Genomic DNA, 18,846 nt, shown 5'->3' on the forward strand with positions numbered 1-18,846 from the left:
ACGCCATGTCAAAGAAAATACAGCTTTAGTCAAGATAAATAATTATGTAATAATTCATGCAAGAACTAGTCCTCTAGTTTGGGAACGATGCTTTCCAACCACACAAGAAGGTCCTGCAGCACAACAGGCGAAAGAGCATGGCCCAGGTCTGGGTATTCCTTCAACTCCAGAGCCGAGCCGAAGCCGAGCTCCTTGAGTTTGCCCACAGTCTCATCCCATCTGGTGTGAGGAATGAGCCTGTCTTGGCCACCACGACCGAGAAAGAGCGGGACTTCGCCAACAACATGCGGCAAGCCGGCTTCGGAGCGCATGGCTTGGATCTTGTCTGGTAGAGGAAGATATCCCATGAGGCCTGCGATGCCCGCAAAGCGACCCGAGTGACGTGATGTCAGTTCGGTCAACAGTGAAAGGGCGCAGCCTTGTGAGAAGCCGGCGAGCACGATGCGGTTTGTCGGGATACCCTTGGAACAGAGACCATCCACCAGCGATTCCACATACGCCACGCTCTTGCGCAGGCCCTCTTCGTCCTCTTCCTCCGCTAGCTCCGGTCTTCCTGCAGGCGTCGCCCTCAGCGGCGTGGGATTGTACCAAGCGTTCTGTCTGGCATCGTGATTGTGAGGAGCATTTGGGAAGATCCACTGCAGATAAGGCAGCTTGTTTGCACGTTGAAACTGGTTGGCAATGTCTGACCGAGTTAGTTTTGCCTTTGGTCAAGTGTGCATGTCCTACCTTCCCAGCCGTGGGCATCATCGTCTAAGCCATGTAAAAATATAATGGCAGCCGAGTGGGCAGGATCTTGCGTAGGTGATTGCGCAGGCTTGATGATGGGGCAGTCTCTCTGCTGTCCGTAAGACATGTCGAATGATAGAGGTGAAGGTGGTGGACGGATGGGAAGGGGAGCGTAAAGTGACATGGTATTAAATGGAACTCTAATTCTACGATTCGTATGAATAACATATGGCAAACTGTACTGTAGCTTGGAGAGCAGTATTGAACCCCTCCACCCCTCCTCCTCGGCTCGAATGTGACGATGATGAGGTAAGGTAGGTCTCCAGATCATCATCACCATCACCACCACCACCACCACCACCACCACCTTTCTTAGCTACGGTAAGCTACCCTTGGCTGAACAGACCTCTCGAGTCGCCGAGTGCCACCAGTACACTGTGGCTCACTCCACTTTGTTTCATCATGTCATCGGTAGTTTGCGGATGGGGCTACGAAAATCACAAGGTGAGGCCGGCCAACAGCCCAGAGGATCAACGACTTTGGTCAAAACACTGGAAAAAGAAACTCCCATTGGACCGTCGGTCGTGTCAACCCACCCCCGCTTTCCCGCTACTCGACTTAACAGAAACAATCAAGCGTACTATGTGAGCTGCGGTAGAGTTAGTGGTGGGCGCAGCACTTTGTACTAGAGTACTAGCAGCAACAGCAGCAGCAGAGATGGCAGAAGCATCATCATCACTATCATCATCATCAACATCATCATCATCATCATCATCATCATCATCATCATCATCATCATCATCATCATCATCATCATTCGATTTCGGGATGAGTCGGTGGATGACGGAAGTCATTCGATTCGACTTGCGGGACCCATTTGTTCTCTTGACTCGTGGGGTTTTTGTGGTTCTCGACTTTGATAATGCGGTGTGGTGACAGAGTGAGATGGTAGTACAGTAGACTACCTACCTAGTAGTCCATGCCTGCCCGCATTTTCAGATAGTACTCTATCACATGTCAGATCTCCGCAGTTGTGCTTGCTGTGAACAGATATATTCATCTCTCTTCTTTCTCTTTCTGGACCCAACGCGAACATGACACGACACTACACACGACATGACATGACACGACACGCTGCAATCAAACATCAACAATAGATAGGAAATTAAATTATTATTTTAATGCCGCACATCGAAGAACTACCCACGACCGCAAAAGCCGCAGCGCCAGGCTACAGCTACGTGGTCGACAATGGCTACGACCCGTCCAAAGTCGCCATCAACCCGACGAACCGCAAGCGCGTGCGCATCTCTACAACTGGCGCAGCAGCGGGACCGAGTGCGGGCGACTTGAGCGTGCGGCAGCAGACGGCCATCCAGAGACAACTAGACGAACTGGACAAGGACAGCCATCGGGCTGTCAACATCGCGCTGCCGAGACGCAATGATGGAGCAGGCGCAAGGAAGAAGCAGACGACGAATGTCAAGCGCATCATGAACTCCGGCAAGGACTTTTCGCATTATCTCGAGGAAGAGGAGGCGGCGTTGGCCATGAGGGGTGGTGGTGCTGGAGAGACTGGGGGTTCAGATGCGCCAGTGACGAACACGACTGGTATTGGCGCTGTGTCGTTGTCGTCGTCGTCGACTGATCCACCGCCGAAGCCACCGCCTCGAGCCTCCAAGACTCCCATCGCCAGACGGAAGAGCGCCATCGTGCCAACTGCGACCAATACCAGTGGCGAGTCTAGTCCTGCGCCTACGCCGGCTTCTGCGAAGACTATGCTGCCTCCTCCTCCTCCGGCCTCGGCCTCTTCTGCTGCTGCTGCTGCTGCATCTCAACCCACGACAAAAGACCTACCACCCACAAGACCCACTGCTTCTTCGGCGCCTACGTCTACGTCTACTGTCCCACGATCAGACCTCCTCCTCGCACCAATCCACCCCACCCCACCACCCACAACCGCTGAAATAGAAAGCCTGCTCTCCGCCTCACGTCTACGCTACTCCGCGGCGAGATCCGCTCCCCCGCCTGCTCTTCTCGCAGGTTCAGCGCGGCCTCCTCGTCGCGTCTTCTGCGAGATTTGCGGCTATTGGGGCAGAGTCAAGTGCATGAAATGCGGGGCCAGGGTCTGTGGGTTCGAGTGTCAGAGTGCGCATGATGAGAGTAGATGTATCAGGTTTTGAAGCGAAGAACAAGACTGTCACCAAGACATTTCGGATGGCAGAGGAGGAGAATGGCGAGGAAAAACTACTGTTGTGGTTTCTGAGTACTCGGCATTTCTCTCTCTTCCTGCTACTCAATTATATCAAGGAGAGTAAGGAGCGTCTAATGTTAGGTTCATTCATCTCTCCCTGTCTTCATACGGGAACCCGTCTTGCGGTCGATGTCACGGTTGACCCACTCCTCGCTTCAGATGCCTCGACAGCTGAAGGAGGCCTTGATGTATCTTGTTAGTTCAAGACGACTGCACGCTGTGCGATGAACAGTCCAGTACACCACTCTACAACATATCAGACCTCTGCGTCTGCTTGGTTCCTGTTCTGTCAGAAACAAGAAAGGTGCAGGATGCACGGTGAATAAAGTAGATGCTTGGCCAGGACTCGGTGTCTTCAGGGTTTTCTTTGAAAGGATGCGACAGGAGCTAGCAGCTGTGCAGTCTAGCTTGGTAGAAGCTACTGCTGTGATATATTGCAGCGGTAATCAGATCATGAGGTGTACCTAAGGTACCTTGCCTCAATGTGCAGAAGGTTCAGGTGCGGCACGGTGCCAGCGCAACACACGCAGAGAAATTGCAATACCGTGCAACGTGGAGATAGTGTGCAGTACAGAGCGGAGATTACTAAAAAGAAGGGGAGATGTTGTCATATACAATTAAATGTGTTATCAAGCCTGTCACCTTTGGGCTACCAGACATACGTTACCGTAGCACAAGAAAGTACTCTTGGTTATCTCCAACGGTCGCAGTGAAGGCTTCTTGTAGTCGGTGGTAGCAGTGTAAAAGGGAGATACCCGAAAAAGAAAAGAGAAATGCCCAAAAATTCATTACGCTCCCCCCCCCCCACCCAAAAAAAACCGCAAACAGGAAACTCCGATAGTTCTGCCAAACCAAACCAACGATGATCCTCTGAAAGATGAAGGAAGTGACGCCGATCAACACCGCCATGACACAGCATACAAGACTCGTCTGTCTAGCCAAATTGTCCTTTTCTTTGGTCTCAAGAGACACCGCTATCGCAATGGAACAGAGCGGAAAGTGGTGGACAGAAGAAGGAAACAGCTCATCTCTGGCTCTGGCGAAGCTTCTGAATTTCCTCCCTCACGCTGCCTCCACTAGCTCTCCACCAGACATCACCGCCCCAGCGAAGCAATCTCTCGCATGCAGCGGTGGGAGTGTCGACGGCGGGTCTGACATCCAGAAAGAAAACCGGCTCGCCCGTGGGCTCGGGAGGACCAGAGTAGTAATCGATGACATAGCGCCTCTCGGACTCATTGCCGTCGAAATCGAATCGTCGCACGTACCAGTCGTGGCGATCAAAGGGGGGCTCGGTGTTGTATTTGGCGGGGTATAGCCACCCCAAGACTTGCATCATGCGTGCCTTGGGTGTGATCTCGTCCGGGCGTCCCATGAAGCGCACGAGAGATGGGTCCTGCCATTTGATCTCGCCTTGGCGGGCTGCGGCCAGACGTTCCTTTCGCTCTATGAGCTCCGTCACGAGCGGGGCATTCTCTTCTCCTCGCCGCGAGATTTGCCATCCGCGCGCCAGTCCGCCGCCGAATCGGCGCTCCCAGTCGTAAATCTCCGCCCAGGCGCCTTCATTGAGGAAGTTGTGCACAGCCACCATGGACTCGACGTGCTCGGCGGGTGTGTCTGTGTAGCCCTTGCGCAGCATGGCGTTGTACATTTGCTGAGGAGAAGGGTATTCCCACATTCCGGTGCCGTCGCCACGCGGGATGGTGGATGCCTCACGGTCGAGAGGGAGATTGACACTCTGGTTGTCGGCGCGCTCGTTGGAGATGACCTTGGGCATGTAATTGAGCGGATTCAGCTTCGAAAGGGTCGAGGCATTGCGCGGTGGTGTGGTTTGCTTGTCGTCTGGTCCCTTTTCAGGTGGTACATACGGGCAGGCGCTCGCTGAGGTTGAGGGTTTTGTTACTTCCGTCGGTGCTGGGTTTTTGGGAAGGAGAGGCGTGGAGCCAGACTTGTGCATGGGGCATCCCGGCTGCGAACAGTGTCAGTATCGTATATCCTCTGTTGCCGCAACACATGCGACCTACCGGAGGAGTAGCACTCATGTCAGCTGGCATTGGGTGCGGCGCAAGTGGCGCTGACGGCGAAGTGTTTCCATCTGCCCAGAACCAACCCATGACGACTTTGAGGTGTGGAGTGTGGTAAAAGTATGAACACAGAGGCACTCGACGGGTCAGTCTCAATTATGGAATGACCAGGAAGACCAAGAAAAGAAAATATTAATATCAATCGATAGAGAGGCAAAAAATAACACAAGCCTCACCTTCCTCGTCTCGTACACACAAAAGTTGCTTCTTTCCCCGGCCATAGCAGTGCCAAGCTCCGAATCTAGCCGCTTCCGCATCGTCCTCTCCCGATTGATTACCGCTTGCGCCATTGGATTGATGGATTGATTTTCTAGTCTGATATTTCTCCTTGTGCATGCTGTACTGTATACATGACTCGTGCTTTGTTTGACTGTCAATGCAACAATCCACCACTTCTGATGGACGACGAATGACACACCCCTAGCAACATTCGGGCTTCCCTCACGATTCTGCCTTCATGGCTGCGAGGCTTCCCGTTCCTCTGCTCGAGAAAATCGCCATGATACCAAAGCCAACATAGAATAGAGCCAAGGGGTAGGCCACCAATCCTCGCATGCCAGTCATCCTTCCCACTGCGCAGAACATGGCGCTGCTGCTGTACGTGCACCAGCAGATTGCCGCGCTCGTCATGAGATACCCAAATAGCGTGTCCAGGGGTAAACCAATGCCCACAAACGACGTCAGCACGAGCGGCAAAAGACAATAGCCCAGCACCGAAGCCGATCTCCAGATGGTCAAGGTAGATGATAGATGGCCCTCGGACTGTGAATTGTTTGGGTCTTGCGCTGCTGATGCCTCAGCCGGTGAGAGAGGTGGCGACATCAAGGACAATATCCAGTGTAGGGAAATGCTGCCCAGAGCCGCGAGGCCGTAGATGTAGCCAAAGTGTAGCTTGCCGGACTACGCCAGTTAGCTCATTTCAGATTGCTTTTGCATGGATGTATCACACTGACCAGGAGTAAGAAGGTGCCGAACAAAAGAAAAAACAAGATTGGACCAGCGAGGTCGGAATCATCCATGATGTGCTGATCTATCCTCGCAAGCGGATTCAATACAGTGAGAGTCTGGTGGCACGCCGGCATTAGTATCGTTTATAATCGCATGACCCCCCTTCCCCTTCACATGCCTGCTATGACGCCTTACCTTTGTCTTGATGTGTCCAAAGTTCACTCCCAGCTCTTCCAATAGTGGCGGCTCTCCATCATAACCTTCTGTGCCAAATGCAGCGAGCCAGCCTGTTCTGAGCCCACCTTGCTCTCCCATGCGACCAGACACTCCTGGTTGGCTTCCGAAGCCACCACCGAATCCGGCTTGTGCTCCACCATTGAAGGCTTGGAAAGGCGTACTCGTTCCTGACACAGGCTGCGTCGAGTAGGTGGAAGGATAGAACTGGAGGTTTTGCGCAGAGCCGTAGGGCTGTTGTGGTTGTGGTTGATAGTACGCCATAGTTGCCTAGTGATGATGCTGCTGGCACACCCTGTGGGCTGTATCCGCGGCGTGAGAAGTGTTCGCTGAGGGTCAGGTCGATATGCACAAACAGTATCGCGTTGTATGTCCAGGAGATATAGGGGCACTAGACCTGTAACGACAAAGTAATTATCTTGGGGATTGTTGTTGTAACATGTGTTTGATACAGCGAGACAGCTATCAACTTTACTGTAGCAGAAACGCCAAGTGTTGTGGGGTCGGTTCTGCCTACCAAGTATGCCACTATCTACTTTGTCCTGTCGACCCGATCTCCGAGTCCTATTGTCTAATCTCTGCTCATGGCTCCTCTTCTTCGACAACAAGACTGATACCTGCCTTGCGTTCACTCGCAATACATATAGAGTGCTGTCTGCTGGTCTTGGACAGGGAGGTAGTCTGGTTGCTATAGGTCGACCCATGCGTTGGTGACCTTGACTATCTGATCATCCTCTTTTTTTTTTACCTCCACGCGGTCGATCGGAATGTCATAACATCTTGTGTAGCCCTGGAAGGACATGGCTTCACAAAGAGCGAGAGACATCCATGCCAGCTACAGCGGTGTCATCGGTGGATCGTCCTTTGTTTCACCGAGAGGGCTTCTGCTTTTCCCTCCATGACGCTGTTCAAGATGAAAGAAAGACCACCACCGACGTGCGAGTAGCATCGTCCCTCACTCCCAAAACGGCCACTTTCATAGGCGACAGTTGCCGTCGGAGTCAGTGGCCTGGTCAGCGACTATGCGTATACTAGATGCGGTGCATATTCGACGATATACTTCCTGAGATCGTCGATTGTCGTGTCATCCCCCGTCACTTTACGCGAGTCCGACAAAGCAGCCTTTATGTAAAGGCAAGTCAGAGTCAAACACATAAATGGAGGGTGAGTCTACGTGATGTGAAAAAAGGCCTATTATCTTTTCGTTGCGCATACTCCTAGCAAATCACTTTTCTCCATATCGCGGCTTCTTCCTGTACATAATTCTGTCTTGTAATGATGAATAAGATTCTTCACTGGGAGCAGCGCATTGCTCTCGTCCGTCACAATCTGCACGCGGCTAGTCGCAGTGGTGACTTCACTTTCTTCAAATCACTCCAGGCGCACGGCTTCATGGCCGGTATCAACTATGTTTCCGCTCTTTCTGCTACACTTGGAGACGAGGCCGATGCCGTGTTAGCAGGACTCGATGATCTCAACGCGTCAATTGCATATATGCACCAGGACGCCTTTAAGAATGTCTATAACAGTGTCAAAAGCAACTATGTCGAAAACGACAATAGCAGCGCCGATCATTTTGCAGACAAGTCTAGCATCTACGTTGATGCCACCATGCAGAAGCAGATGGCCGATCATTCCATATACAAAATGACGAGTTCGGCCATCGCGCTGATTCAGCAGCAAGCTGAGCCGGCTCAAGATGCAGCGGCACATGTGTGGATCACTGGCAACACCATTGTCGCTGATGCCATGGAGATATGTCTCAAGCATATCGATCTGCTCGAGAACAACAGGACAGACTTCATCCGCCTTGAGGATTCTTGGGAGACTGTGAAAGCTTCTGTCTGTCTTTCAACCACATCTCTCAAGGCTGTGTTTAGCTTGATGGCTGTCGAAAACAGCGCCAGTGATTGTCAGCAACCAAGCACCTCAGTCGGGTCCTTCAATCTCGGTGGAAGCAGTATGTTCAGGCGCTTGTCCAGTGCCTTTTCTGGGGGTTCAAATCCTTCATCTCGTCGTTCCTCCATGTCGATAGCGCCATCTCCTACAGGACGGAGAGACTCGTCGACGTCCGAGTACAAATCACCAACCTATCTGCGCAACTCGGTGTCCAGCTCGGTCCCGACTTGTTTGCCTCGTTCCTCGAATCCCTTTTCTCCCACACGGCTCGACACGATTCCACCTACCCCGATGTTCGATGAAGAAGTCAATCCTTTTGACAATAGCGTTCCTTTGCCGCCTGTTCCTGCTCTGCATGTGCCAGAGAATCGGGTTAGCCAGGCTGTCATGATCTTGATGTAGGGTCGTGGTCGTGGTCGAGGATGTGAATGACCAGTGTACTTTTTTGAGCAATAAACAATTTGGCGGGCATGTACATAGATTTTGTTATATTCTTCACTTTGTTTTTGAGATGATGTCTTCTTCTGCGCCTATCTACTGTGAACTTTCTCTAAGGTTAAGCGGGCAGTGTGTCATCTATGTGACATTGCTATCTGCCAAGACTTTACGAAACGACAGCATATTACTCTCGTAGTTATAGTTATATAAATACACCATACCACAAACACAACGATCAAAGTAATCAGTATTATAATAGCAATGGGACCGCCAAACGAGCCATCGATCTCAATCCGCGAATGGATTAAATGGGCAAGTCATCCCCTGCTCTTCATAATCGTGATAGTAAACAGGCATGACTTACATATATATGCTCATACACAGATGCCGGACGCAGAAAGCGAGCCAACATCGACTCTAGTCCTGACGTCTTCACGCAAACAATTCGTCGATGTGCGTATCCTCAAGCCCACTCAGCATGGGGAGCCTGAACTGCCCAGGGAAGGTTTGTGATTTTCTTTCCTTTGCGGTTTTGCCGATTTATTTTTTGTTCTTCAGTGAGGAGATGTCGATATGCAGTCTGAGGTATAAGCGATATATGGTTTTATGAGCTGTGATATGCCATTATCAGGATCTCTGTATCTTGTTTCTTCACAGGTGGAAAACAAGAAGCAAGGAACACTTGAAAAGCAAGTTCAAGCTCAAGAACAACTACTATACGAGGAACTCTATGGGACCAACTCATCTCCTTCTCCCCTTCCCTCTCAAACCTACATGACCAAGAACAAGCGCAAGAAAGCACATGACATACCACGCCAAACCAAACCCCCCAACCCATACTAACCACCTCCCCCATCTCAACCAGGCGGCCCCATGGCCCGCCTCGAATGGGGCTTCGCAGGACACTCCCACTCAACCATCAGCGACCCGTCCTCGACGCCTCCCACAGTACACTCAACCTGGACGCACACAATCGACTCCCAGCACAAAGACTGCTCCAACGTCAGCGACTCGGGCGACATGTTCGCGTGCGCAGACGGGATCCACGTGCTCGAGCGCGGCGAGATGGTCAATCCCGCTACTGGCAAGATGACTGCGTACGAGGAGTTTTGGGCAGATTATCCCGCGGGGTATGTGCGTGAGAGTGGAGAGGAAGAACAGGGCAAGCGGTGGAGCGTGGTTGTTGCGCTTGAGGAAGCGGATGCGGGCGTCAAGGGCTTGGTCGTCAGAGTCGGCGAGTGGTGTCAGGGGATCATTAGAGTCGGAGACGAGATTTGCGTTGAGAGGTGGCGGTGGTCTTCGACTTCTGCTTCTGATCCTGCTTCTGGTGAGCGAGGAGGAGGAGAAGAAGAAATCGATAATGGCTGGAGACGAGTCGCTAGACTGGGCAGGCTCTTCCTGCCTTGCGCCCTCACTTTCATGCCTGCTGGTCTCAAGGAGGGGAGTAAAGTCACGTATGGCGATTATAAATGGGAGGCGCAGGAGGTGTTCTCGTGGTGAGGATGATGAGAATTGGAAGTTGGTTGGATGCTGTGCCGGCTGTCTCTTGCCTCGAAAGAACGCTCGCGATTTGTCCGTTTGCGGGATACTGGATACTGGATACTGTTTGCTCAACTATCTGACTCCGAGTCTTTGTGCACCACCACCATCAAACTCTCTTCATGAAGCTTTGTTTCTCATTCTTCCTTCGTATTGCTTAGTTTGTTTCATACATGATTTATTTTTGCGTATTATACTTTTTTTTTCTTCTATCTCATAGGTAGTCGATTATCTCTCCCGCGGTCATTAAGCTTTACATTGCCTTAGGTCAATTCACCAGCGCTGTAGACATGGGTCGAGTTGTACTCGTAATCGCCGACTCGGTGAGGACCGGCCATTTCGCAGTGGAGCACACCGTCGGAAATGTTGAAGGTCGGCACGAAAGCGAAACCCGGCTTGATTGTGCGCAGTAAGTTGTCGGGCTGATAGCTGGGGTCGTAGAGGGTCGTAAGAAAGAGCGTGGCAAAGCGAGATCGAGGATTACCACAAGTAGTTCACCGAACACAAGACACGCAGGACCGCTCCATTGTAATGTTGCGACTAGAAGAACAGATGGTAATATCTCAGGTAAAGTACCTAGTCTACCTTACCTACCTATGATGTTGTGCTTGCGGGATACATAAAAGGCTACAGGTATAAGGTAGGTAATTAAGGTAGATGACGTGCCGCGTAGAAGGCGCGGTCTTGGCGCAACCCCAGCCAACGGGAGCTTCGTCGTCGTCGTCGTCGGCCATGTTGAGATACAGGATACAATTATCATCTCTCGTTGCATCTTCTACACTCATCATTTTTTGTTGCATATACATCAAGATGTCCGAGGGTCTTTTCTTCAACATCACTAGTGGCTACATCGAGGGCATCGTGCGTGGCTACCGGAACACCCTCTTGACTGGCCAGCAGTACAATAACCTCACCCAGTGTGAAACCATCGATGGTCTGTCCGCCCCACTTGCAGTTGCCTCTCCATTATCGCTGACTATTCTATACAGACGTCAAACTCCAATTAGGCCCCGCATACGGTGACTACCTCGCTTCGCTGCCTCCCAACCCCTCCACATCCTCTCTCGCAGACAAGACGCTAGACAAGCTGGTGTCCGAGTTCAGATATGTCCAGGCAAACGCCACGGGTGCTCTGTCCAAGTTCATGGACTATCTTACATACGGCTACATGATCGACAACGTTGCGCTCCTCATCACCGGCACGCTGCACGAGAGAGACACGCGAGAGCTCCTGGAGCGATGCCACCCCCTTGGCTGGTTCGAGACGATGCCTGCCCTCTGCGTGGCCACCAACATTGAGGAACTCTATAACTCTGTCCTCATCGAGACCCCGCTCGCGCCCTACTTCAAGGGGTCCCTCAGTCATCAAGATTTGGACGAGCTCAACATCGAGATCATCAGAAACACGCTCTACAAGAACTACCTTGAGGATTTCTACGAATGGGTCAACTCCCACCCTGAAGTTGCCGGCACTCCTACTTCCGAGGTCATGTCAGAGGCCCTCGAGTTCGAGGCCGATCGGAGGAGCATCAACATCACTCTCAACTCTTTCGGCACCGAGCTGGCCAAGCAAGATAGAAAAAAGCTCTACCCCAACTTCGGCAAACTCCACCCGGAGGGCACTCTTATGCTTTCGAGAGCAGACGACCCCGAGGGTGTGAGAATAGCCGTGGACGGTGTCGCCGATTACAGAGCATTCTTCGATCAGACTGGTATGGGTTCGAATTCTGGTGTTGGCAACATGAGTGGTGGCGCTGGTGACGAGGGTAAGAGTCTGGAGGATCTGTTCTACGAAAAGGAAATGGATCTGTCCAAGCTGGCTTTCACGAGACAATTCACCTTCTCCATTGTCTACGCATGGGTAAAGCTTAGAGAGCAGGTCCGTTTTGTGTCGCATGTCATTTGTGATAGGTTGAAGCTAATCTGTGTCACAGGAAATCCGCAACATCACTTGGATAGCCGAGTGCATCGCACAGAACCAGAAGGACAGGATCGGAAACTACATCAGTGTGTTCTGATCGTGTCTTTGTGGTTTCTGTAGCTCCCTTGTACTTTATTTGCATCCATACCCTGTTAGCGTAAGAGAATGAAGTGATCCCTTCCCGCCCTTACTAAGTGCCTATGATGTCGTTCGTAAAGTCGAGTCTCGGCCTATGTCGTTTGACCCAATTTCAAGGCGCGGCCACTCCAGAGGCGCCTTCTCCGGTTTTGGGCGTTGGTCTGTTCAATGTCTTTCCACTTCTCTTTGTCATCCTTTTCTTCATCTTCCTCACTACACTCTAGCCCCTTTGCATAGTAATCTTCCTCGAGTCGTGAATCGGGAAAAGACATACTGAAGTTTTGTTCCTTCAGGCTTGCCTTACGTTTGTCGTTGACCCGACTCGCAGTCTTCTTACCTCTATTCGCGAGCGTTTCGCCTAGCAAGGCATACCCATGGCCCATTACGATTTTGGAAGTGGCATGCCACTCCCTGTCCACACATCCAACACCAGTACTCTTATGCTCGATCCTCCTGGATATGCTGACCATGCGGACGCTTCTGTCTATCCAGCAGATATTGGTCGCAGCGGTGCCGAAGCTACCGACATAGGTGATCAGGATGATGCTCAGAGCTCAGACGCCGACGCAACACGCATTTGTATAAGTGATAGCCAGCAAGTGAATCATGAGGAAGTGCACATTCCAAGCAAAGCCGCAGTAAGTCCTAATCGCCATATGCGCAACTGGTCTAATCCCGACAAATCAGAACGGCATGCCGCAGTTCATGCCACGAATGGATGAAGAAATGCGCTTCTACCTCACAGCCCGATACATATCTCCTCGTTTTCTGATTGAGATCGATCGGTTCCTTGCCGACCATGCAGAGTTGGCCGAGCTCAAGCCCGACTGGTGCAGGACATTGCGCGAGCTCCTACCTCTTCAAGCCTACTTGTTTTTCGTGAGAGGATACACCAAGCCTGCGCGCTATGTCCCCGGGTTGAGTGAGGCAAACAGCTATGCTATTGACATTGATCTACTTGTCGATTCAAGACTAATGCCTCTGACAAGGTTATACCCTTTACATCTCAAGATCTCGGCCACAAACGGATCCCACCATTTGTCGCTCCTGTCGCCCATAGATACGATGCTGAGCTGGCCGACTTCCTGCAAAGCCATGCATATCGCTATGACTTGCTACAAGCTCTTGACCAGCGCTTGGGTGAAGTGATCATGAAACTACGCCTTGGACAGGCCATGTCGGCCTACGAGTACAAGCTGCTTGGCTATGGCATATTCGCCCACGCAGTCGATGCTTACAAGTACTTTGAGTATGAACATCGAGAAGGCTGGCTCCCCCTAGCTATTACCCTGACCATGGTGAGAAACTTGCGCTGACACTGACTTCTGTGTCCTTCTATCTCACACTTCATGCTATAGTCATCCTGAACGAGCTCCCTGAGAAGCGCGACCACTGTGAGCCCGAACCCGACGTTCCTCCATTCCCGGAAGATGGCTCCAGAACTTCATTGGACTATCTCGAAGTCCGCTTTGACATGGCCTGTGCCCGTGATGCAGGCGCCAATGTGATAGATGTGTTACTACAGGCAATGAGAAGACTCCTCAGAAAGCGTGGGTTCCAGGGTCGCGAAATCAACCGTGCGCACAGGCAGGCGATGCGGCTGATTGAAGAGCAGCGCCGTGTCCGCGATGGCGATGATGTCGTCACCATGGTCATGAGTCTGGCTATGTCTAGAAAACTGATGATGTCCAGAACGAAGATCAGCGAGCACAGTATCAGCGGATTACGCGATATGCTGTTGAATTTCCAGGCGATGGATCAAGACAGCCTCAGCGAGAGACAGATTGCCACGCGTCATGCTGCTGAAAGGAACATCGTGGTCAAGGTCATCAATAGGGCAGAATCGACAAACTCGATCACTTCACAGGAGGTCTACAACTTGCTGGCTGTCATGCCACTCACCGGTCGTCTTCGCCGCAAACGTGAGAGGAAACACGGCCGACCTGACATGCTTGGGTTACTGTAGCAGTGGATCTAGATACCGATGATATTCGGAGGGTTGACAGACGTTTCACCATCACTTCTTCTTTCGGACATGGATTGAGATAAGGCGTGTGGCAAGGTGTATCTCGGGGTCGCTTGAATAGTGCGATGAGTAACGCACACACGCTGGCCAGATCAACAACACCATCCAAGGAAGCAAGGATCTTGTAAGAGTAAAAGGCCATCGTGAGTGTGCTTATATTTGCGACGTCATCGCGTCGATGATAATGCAAAGTGCCAGTTGGTCCCATCCCGAACGCCATGCTGTAATGCGTTTCATGTTCGTGAGCTGCTGTGCCCATTCGTACACAACACTAAAAGCTTTTCCGATACTTCAATCGCCTGTGTCAAGCTCCAGATCAAGCTGGACACCATTACTCACGCCGTAGTCTTCAAGTGTCAACTGATCCTTGAAGGGCCTCTCACCCTGTCTCTTCAGCATGATCTCATGAGGTTGTCGACCAATTCTCGCAGCCACCATGGCCTTGAATGCTTCTACAAAACCAAGTTAGCACAAGCTTTTCCACGATATGAGTGACAGAACAAAACTCACTGACTGGATCCGAGGCCAAGCACGGAATAGCAGCCTTGGTGCCCAACCTGTCGTTGACATTGACAATGATCATGGGCTCCGTCATTCTGGGAGCAGCAACAGCAGCGGGTTTGGCAGCAGCCTTCTCGCCGCCAGCCTTGTCCTTCTTCTCCCTGCGCTCGTCTTTCTTCCTGTCGTCTCTGCCCGTACTCCCATCTCTCCGTCTGTCGCTGTCTCTCCGCCTGTCTGGATCCCTCCTTGGCGAGCGATCCCGTGGTCGGTAATTGTCGCCTCCTCCGTTCCTGCTGTCTCTGCCGTTGCGATCACTGTCCCGTCCATAGCTGCGGCGATCGTCCCTGCCGTCTCGGTTGTCCCTGCGAGGCGATCTGTCTCTACGAGGCGAGCGATCCCTATACCCTCGGTCGTAGCCACGTGATGACGATGAATTGTTGTGACTGTTGCTGTTGTCCCTTGACTTGTCCTTCCATCTGAATCCTGAACTTGAGGATTTTGGTTTCCGCGGTGGTGAACGTGATCGGCTGTGCGTCTTATCGTCGTCGACCTGCGTGTCTGCCATTATGACGGGTTTGATCGCAGCAGGCTCCTGCCGATGTCTACTACGAAGATATGTATCAATAATTTGGTCCACCTGATGGTGAACTATCAACACAGATAGATCTACGAGAAGTTATGAATGTTTGAACTTATGACGCAGGTGACGCCGAGGTACATGCCAAGAATGCCCGCGAGTCATGCTATATCAATGTTCGGAGTCGTCCTCACGCATATCGAAGTCAAGTTCGTCGTTGACAATAACACTGCATCCATGCATTGGACGACGCAGACATTGCTAGCCTGTCGGTGAGGCCCCTGGTTCAAGTACGAAGGCGTGCGCGATCATGCTCACGATCAAGCGACCGACGCCGACAACAGTCCTCTACACGGTGTCATCTCGCTCGATGAATCGAACCATTCCCGAGCAAGTGCAGAGATATACAACAGCGATACTCAGAATCCTAGTAGGCACATTCGCATCTCTAGTCCTGCTACAGGAAACCAAAACCTTCTTCCCGTCTCACTTGAAAAGCCTTTTCTTATTCTCGGATTATCTCATCTTGGACCACTACCCGGGTCAAGTAGCCTACTCGATCGCGTCGACGACGTCTTGGAAATGGGTCGTGCCGCTGTGTCTCCTGACGCTGTGGTTTGCCTTTCGCAGAGGCTACACTGAGGAGTCATTGTTGGTCATCAGGGGCCTGGGCGTGCAGACTTCTACGTCTTCTCCTACTTATCTGTCTACTTCTTCGACTCGCTTCATCCCCACGTCTATGGTTCAAGATATCTTTCTTTACGAGGCTTTCAAAGGCTTCGAGGTCAAGTTCTATCTTGCTATCGTTGTTGAGGGGGAGGAGGAGGTGGTTGTCGTTTTCCCAGTAAGTTCTCCGGATTGCTTTTACCTAGTATCCAGCAGAGGAATGGCAAGCATGCATGTTTCTTTTGTTTTCATTTTACTCATGCAAGTGCACAGAGCCTGTTACCAGAACGCCAGGTTTTGGAAGACGTCTGGCGAGGTGCGAGAGCTTGTCTATATGAGCCTAAAAGCTGAGACGCGGCTCAAAGCCCTATCGCCCACGGTATACAGCTATCTATTCGACCATCTCGTCTACTTGCTCCTTCGGCGGCCTCTTGCCATTGACATAGCCTTTTCTCTCCGCATAGCGAGCGTTTATGACGTCCACCGTATCCATGCGTGCCTTGTCCTTGATCGGGGTGTATGTTCCCACCGGACGAGCCCAATTGCCACCATCAAACACTCGAACGCTGCGCTCTGAGTGCGGCGGAAGACCTACTTGAACTGAGAAACCCTTGCCTTGGGCAGCCACGACATCGAGTAGACTGCCGGCGAGCACCTCGTCTATTTTCCGTTCATGCCACACCTGCCAGAGATCGTCCATGATCCCACCACGGCCATATTTGCCGTCACCTCCATCTTTCTCCTGACTCTTGTTGGTTTCGCGGCCGCCTGTGTCTCCAACATAGATCCAGTTCAAAGTATCTTCTTGACTCTCCTCTCCGAACTCTAGGTTCCCAGGGAAGATGCAATCCCACAGGACTAAAGGAGCGTCCGTCGCCATCTCATATTTTGGTCGGGTCGGATACTTTTCCATATCCAGCAGATCCGAAACAACCGAGGGTGGCTCCAGTCCTTGACCTACCAAGAACATGACAGCAACAAGGTGTCGCACCTGATGCCAAAGAAAAGCAGATCCGTTGACGTTGAACGTATACACTTTGGGCGGTCCTCCTGGTGTAGCTTGAGCGTTGCTCAAACTCGTCAGGCCCTTAGTCGTAGACCACTGCGCAAACTCCGGCTGTCCAACGTATCCAACTGGGCCGTCATTCATAGGCACCTCGGTTACACTTGCATGGAAGATGCGCCTTTCAAAGTTTGTAATTTGCTTTGCAGGATCCACCTTGCAGAAGTTCCTGAAATCATGCAGGCCCTCAAGACGCTTTGCGGCGTCTTGCATGGCTTCGATATCCAGCCAGCCTTCGCGCATGGGCTTCGAACCACGCTCTGCGGTTTGCTCGATCATGCCCTTGGACCCTGGCACAGGCGCAAACGCAGGCTGAGTGAAGAAATATCGATATCTTCTTTCTCTACACGAGAAGCGAGCAGAGAAGCCCTCGGGCGGAGTAGGACACCATGCCAGCATGCGGATATCCTCAGGCAGGACCCGATTCAACAATTGAATGTATGCCAACTCGTCGGCGATCGGATCCCAATCCTTCTCTTCCTTCCTCACATACTCCTTTCCGTCTGCCTCGGCTGCCTTTGCCTCGGCTTCAGCCTTCGCCCGCGTCTTTGCAATCGTCTCTTCTGTCGGTCGACTGCTTCGCACACGAATCCCTATGACCTGTCCAAAGGCGGAGACACCTCTATCTGTGCGTCCACACTTGCTGTACTCGGTTCCCTCCCAGTCAATCTCGCCTTCCGACAACTCAGCGAGCCGCGTGGGAAATATGAGGCGAGTCTTAGTCAGCGCCTTGAACAGCTCTTCCTCGATCGTCGGCAGAGGCGTGGTGTTGTTGGTATGATGCTCGAAGCCATTGTAGCGTTGACCCAGATATGCAAACTTCAGCGCGATGAGACGGGTGTGGTATTTACTCGGGTCGAAGGGCTTCTTCGGCTTTTTTGTCTTGACGAATTTTGTGAGGGGAGGAGATGTGACTGCTGCAGAAGCAGCATTTGGTCCATGTTGGAAACTGTGAAGAAAGTCCTTTGTATGAGACGTTTGACGAAACGATATATTTCTACATAAAGCAGACCAGGATTCAAAACAAAGAAATGCAAGCCTGCCTCTTTACCCCCCTTCCCTCGTGGCACCATCATCGAACTTCGACGGAAGAGGTGAGGTGTGGAAGCAAACAAAAGAAAACCGCAACTCGTGATATCAATGTGGGACCTACCTATCATTCTGCTTCTTCAGCTGCGCCTCGAGCTCAGTGACTCTCTTGACCAACTGCTCATTGCTCCACGCAGCGTAATCCGTCATGGCGCGCACTTGATTCTCTGCAAGAGTGGCAGTGGTGAATCGCAAAGACGGCACTCGCCCTGCCGCGAGACTTCTTCTCAGAAGGTGGCTGCTTGTCCTGCTCGTCTGTGTCACGGAGCTGCGCAGTAGACTCGTGCGTAAGGCCGTCATTCACTGCCGACTGGCTAGGTATTTGGGTGACTGACCGTATGACTGCTCTTTGCGCACACGAGAAAGGTCAGGTCGTGAATGTTGACGTCCGGTGTGGCTTACCGTACGGTTTTTTTTGGCCCTTGGAGCATTGGAGAAAGTATGATGCATAAATGGTCGATCGATTTAGGCTTGGCGTTTGCATGAGTGAGTTATGCTGTTATACAAGGCATTATGTATGTTATTATTTTCATAAGTAAGTATGTACAAGCATATTTCGCTAGCATAACTGCCCTGCATCTCCCATTCGCACCAACACCACACCTAATTAGCAGCCACCGCAAGCAAGTGAAATCTCCACAGCAAATGCGACGTGCAACACACTGTCACCCTCGACAGGGTGATACTCGGGCCTATCCAAAGACCTAAAACCCAATCAAATCGACCAATCAATCACAATCTCT

At 51.7% G+C, this 18,846-nt stretch overlaps 10 protein-coding genes across 11 annotated transcripts; 5 read left to right on the forward strand and 5 right to left on the reverse strand.

Moving 5' to 3' along the window:
- Positions 1-65: 65 nt before the first annotated feature.
- AAFC00_004158 (uncharacterized protein) lies at positions 66-913 on the reverse strand (the record flags this gene model as incomplete). The annotated part of the gene is made up of 2 exons (XM_069343751.1): positions 66-685; positions 730-913. 2 exons carry the CDS (start codon positions 911-913, stop codon positions 66-68), a joined length of 804 nt encoding a protein of 267 aa, XP_069202303.1.
- Positions 914-1,910: 997 nt separating this feature from the next.
- Positions 1,911-2,912, forward strand: AAFC00_004159 (uncharacterized protein; the record flags this gene model as incomplete). Its single annotated transcript, XM_069343752.1, has 1 exon — positions 1,911-2,912. The coding sequence occupies one exon, from the start codon at positions 1,911-1,913 to the stop codon at positions 2,910-2,912; it is 1,002 nt and encodes a 333-aa protein (XP_069202304.1).
- Positions 2,913-4,007: 1,095 nt separating this feature from the next.
- Positions 4,008-5,094, reverse strand: AAFC00_004160 (uncharacterized protein; the record flags this gene model as incomplete). Its single annotated transcript, XM_069343753.1, has 2 exons — positions 4,008-4,949; positions 5,005-5,094. 2 exons carry the CDS (start codon positions 5,092-5,094, stop codon positions 4,008-4,010), a joined length of 1,032 nt encoding a protein of 343 aa, XP_069202305.1.
- A 411-nt stretch (positions 5,095-5,505) lies between these two features.
- AAFC00_004161 (uncharacterized protein) lies at positions 5,506-6,510 on the reverse strand (the record flags this gene model as incomplete). Its single annotated transcript, XM_069343754.1, has 3 exons — positions 5,506-5,964; positions 6,018-6,128; positions 6,208-6,510. The coding sequence occupies 3 exons, from the start codon at positions 6,508-6,510 to the stop codon at positions 5,506-5,508; spliced, it is 873 nt and encodes a 290-aa protein (XP_069202306.1).
- A 1,014-nt stretch (positions 6,511-7,524) lies between these two features.
- AAFC00_004162 (uncharacterized protein) lies at positions 7,525-8,547 on the forward strand (the record flags this gene model as incomplete). The annotated part of the gene is made up of 1 exon (XM_069343755.1): positions 7,525-8,547. The coding sequence occupies one exon, from the start codon at positions 7,525-7,527 to the stop codon at positions 8,545-8,547; it is 1,023 nt and encodes a 340-aa protein (XP_069202307.1).
- A 297-nt stretch (positions 8,548-8,844) lies between these two features.
- AAFC00_004163 (uncharacterized protein) lies at positions 8,845-10,083 on the forward strand (the record flags this gene model as incomplete). Its single annotated transcript, XM_069343756.1, has 3 exons — positions 8,845-8,895; positions 8,968-9,088; positions 9,449-10,083. 3 exons carry the CDS (start codon positions 8,845-8,847, stop codon positions 10,081-10,083), a joined length of 807 nt encoding a protein of 268 aa, XP_069202308.1.
- Positions 10,084-10,932: 849 nt separating this feature from the next.
- Positions 10,933-12,140, forward strand: AAFC00_004164 (uncharacterized protein; the record flags this gene model as incomplete). The annotated part of the gene is made up of 3 exons (XM_069343757.1): positions 10,933-11,056; positions 11,112-12,001; positions 12,057-12,140. 3 exons carry the CDS (start codon positions 10,933-10,935, stop codon positions 12,138-12,140), a joined length of 1,098 nt encoding a protein of 365 aa, XP_069202309.1.
- Positions 12,141-14,498: 2,358 nt separating this feature from the next.
- AAFC00_004165 (uncharacterized protein) lies at positions 14,499-15,273 on the reverse strand (the record flags this gene model as incomplete). The annotated part of the gene is made up of 2 exons (XM_069343758.1): positions 14,499-14,659; positions 14,718-15,273. 2 exons carry the CDS (start codon positions 15,271-15,273, stop codon positions 14,499-14,501), a joined length of 717 nt encoding a protein of 238 aa, XP_069202310.1.
- Positions 15,274-15,595: 322 nt separating this feature from the next.
- Positions 15,596-16,302, forward strand: AAFC00_004166 (uncharacterized protein; the record flags this gene model as incomplete). Its single annotated transcript, XM_069343759.1, has 2 exons — positions 15,596-16,129; positions 16,225-16,302. 2 exons carry the CDS (start codon positions 15,596-15,598, stop codon positions 16,300-16,302), a joined length of 612 nt encoding a protein of 203 aa, XP_069202311.1.
- A 40-nt stretch (positions 16,303-16,342) lies between these two features.
- AAFC00_004167 (uncharacterized protein) lies at positions 16,343-18,403 on the reverse strand (the record flags this gene model as incomplete). 2 transcript variants are annotated; one of them, XM_069343761.1, is made up of 2 exons in its annotated part: positions 16,343-17,963; positions 18,168-18,403. In XM_069343761.1, the coding sequence occupies 2 exons, from the start codon at positions 18,401-18,403 to the stop codon at positions 16,343-16,345; spliced, it is 1,857 nt and encodes a 618-aa protein (XP_069202312.1). The 2 variants fall into 2 exon arrangements, with proteins under 2 accessions (XP_069202312.1, XP_069202313.1); XM_069343762.1 differs by having other exon boundaries at positions 18,168-18,253.
- Between the last annotated feature and the right edge of the window lie 443 nt (positions 18,404-18,846).

The sequence above is a fragment of the Neodothiora populina genome (assembly GCF_041146345.1).
Source record: "Neodothiora populina strain CPC 39397 chromosome Unknown canker_contig_17, whole genome shotgun sequence".
Classification (NCBI taxonomy): Eukaryota; Fungi; Ascomycota; class Dothideomycetes; order Dothideales; family Dothioraceae; genus Neodothiora; species Neodothiora populina.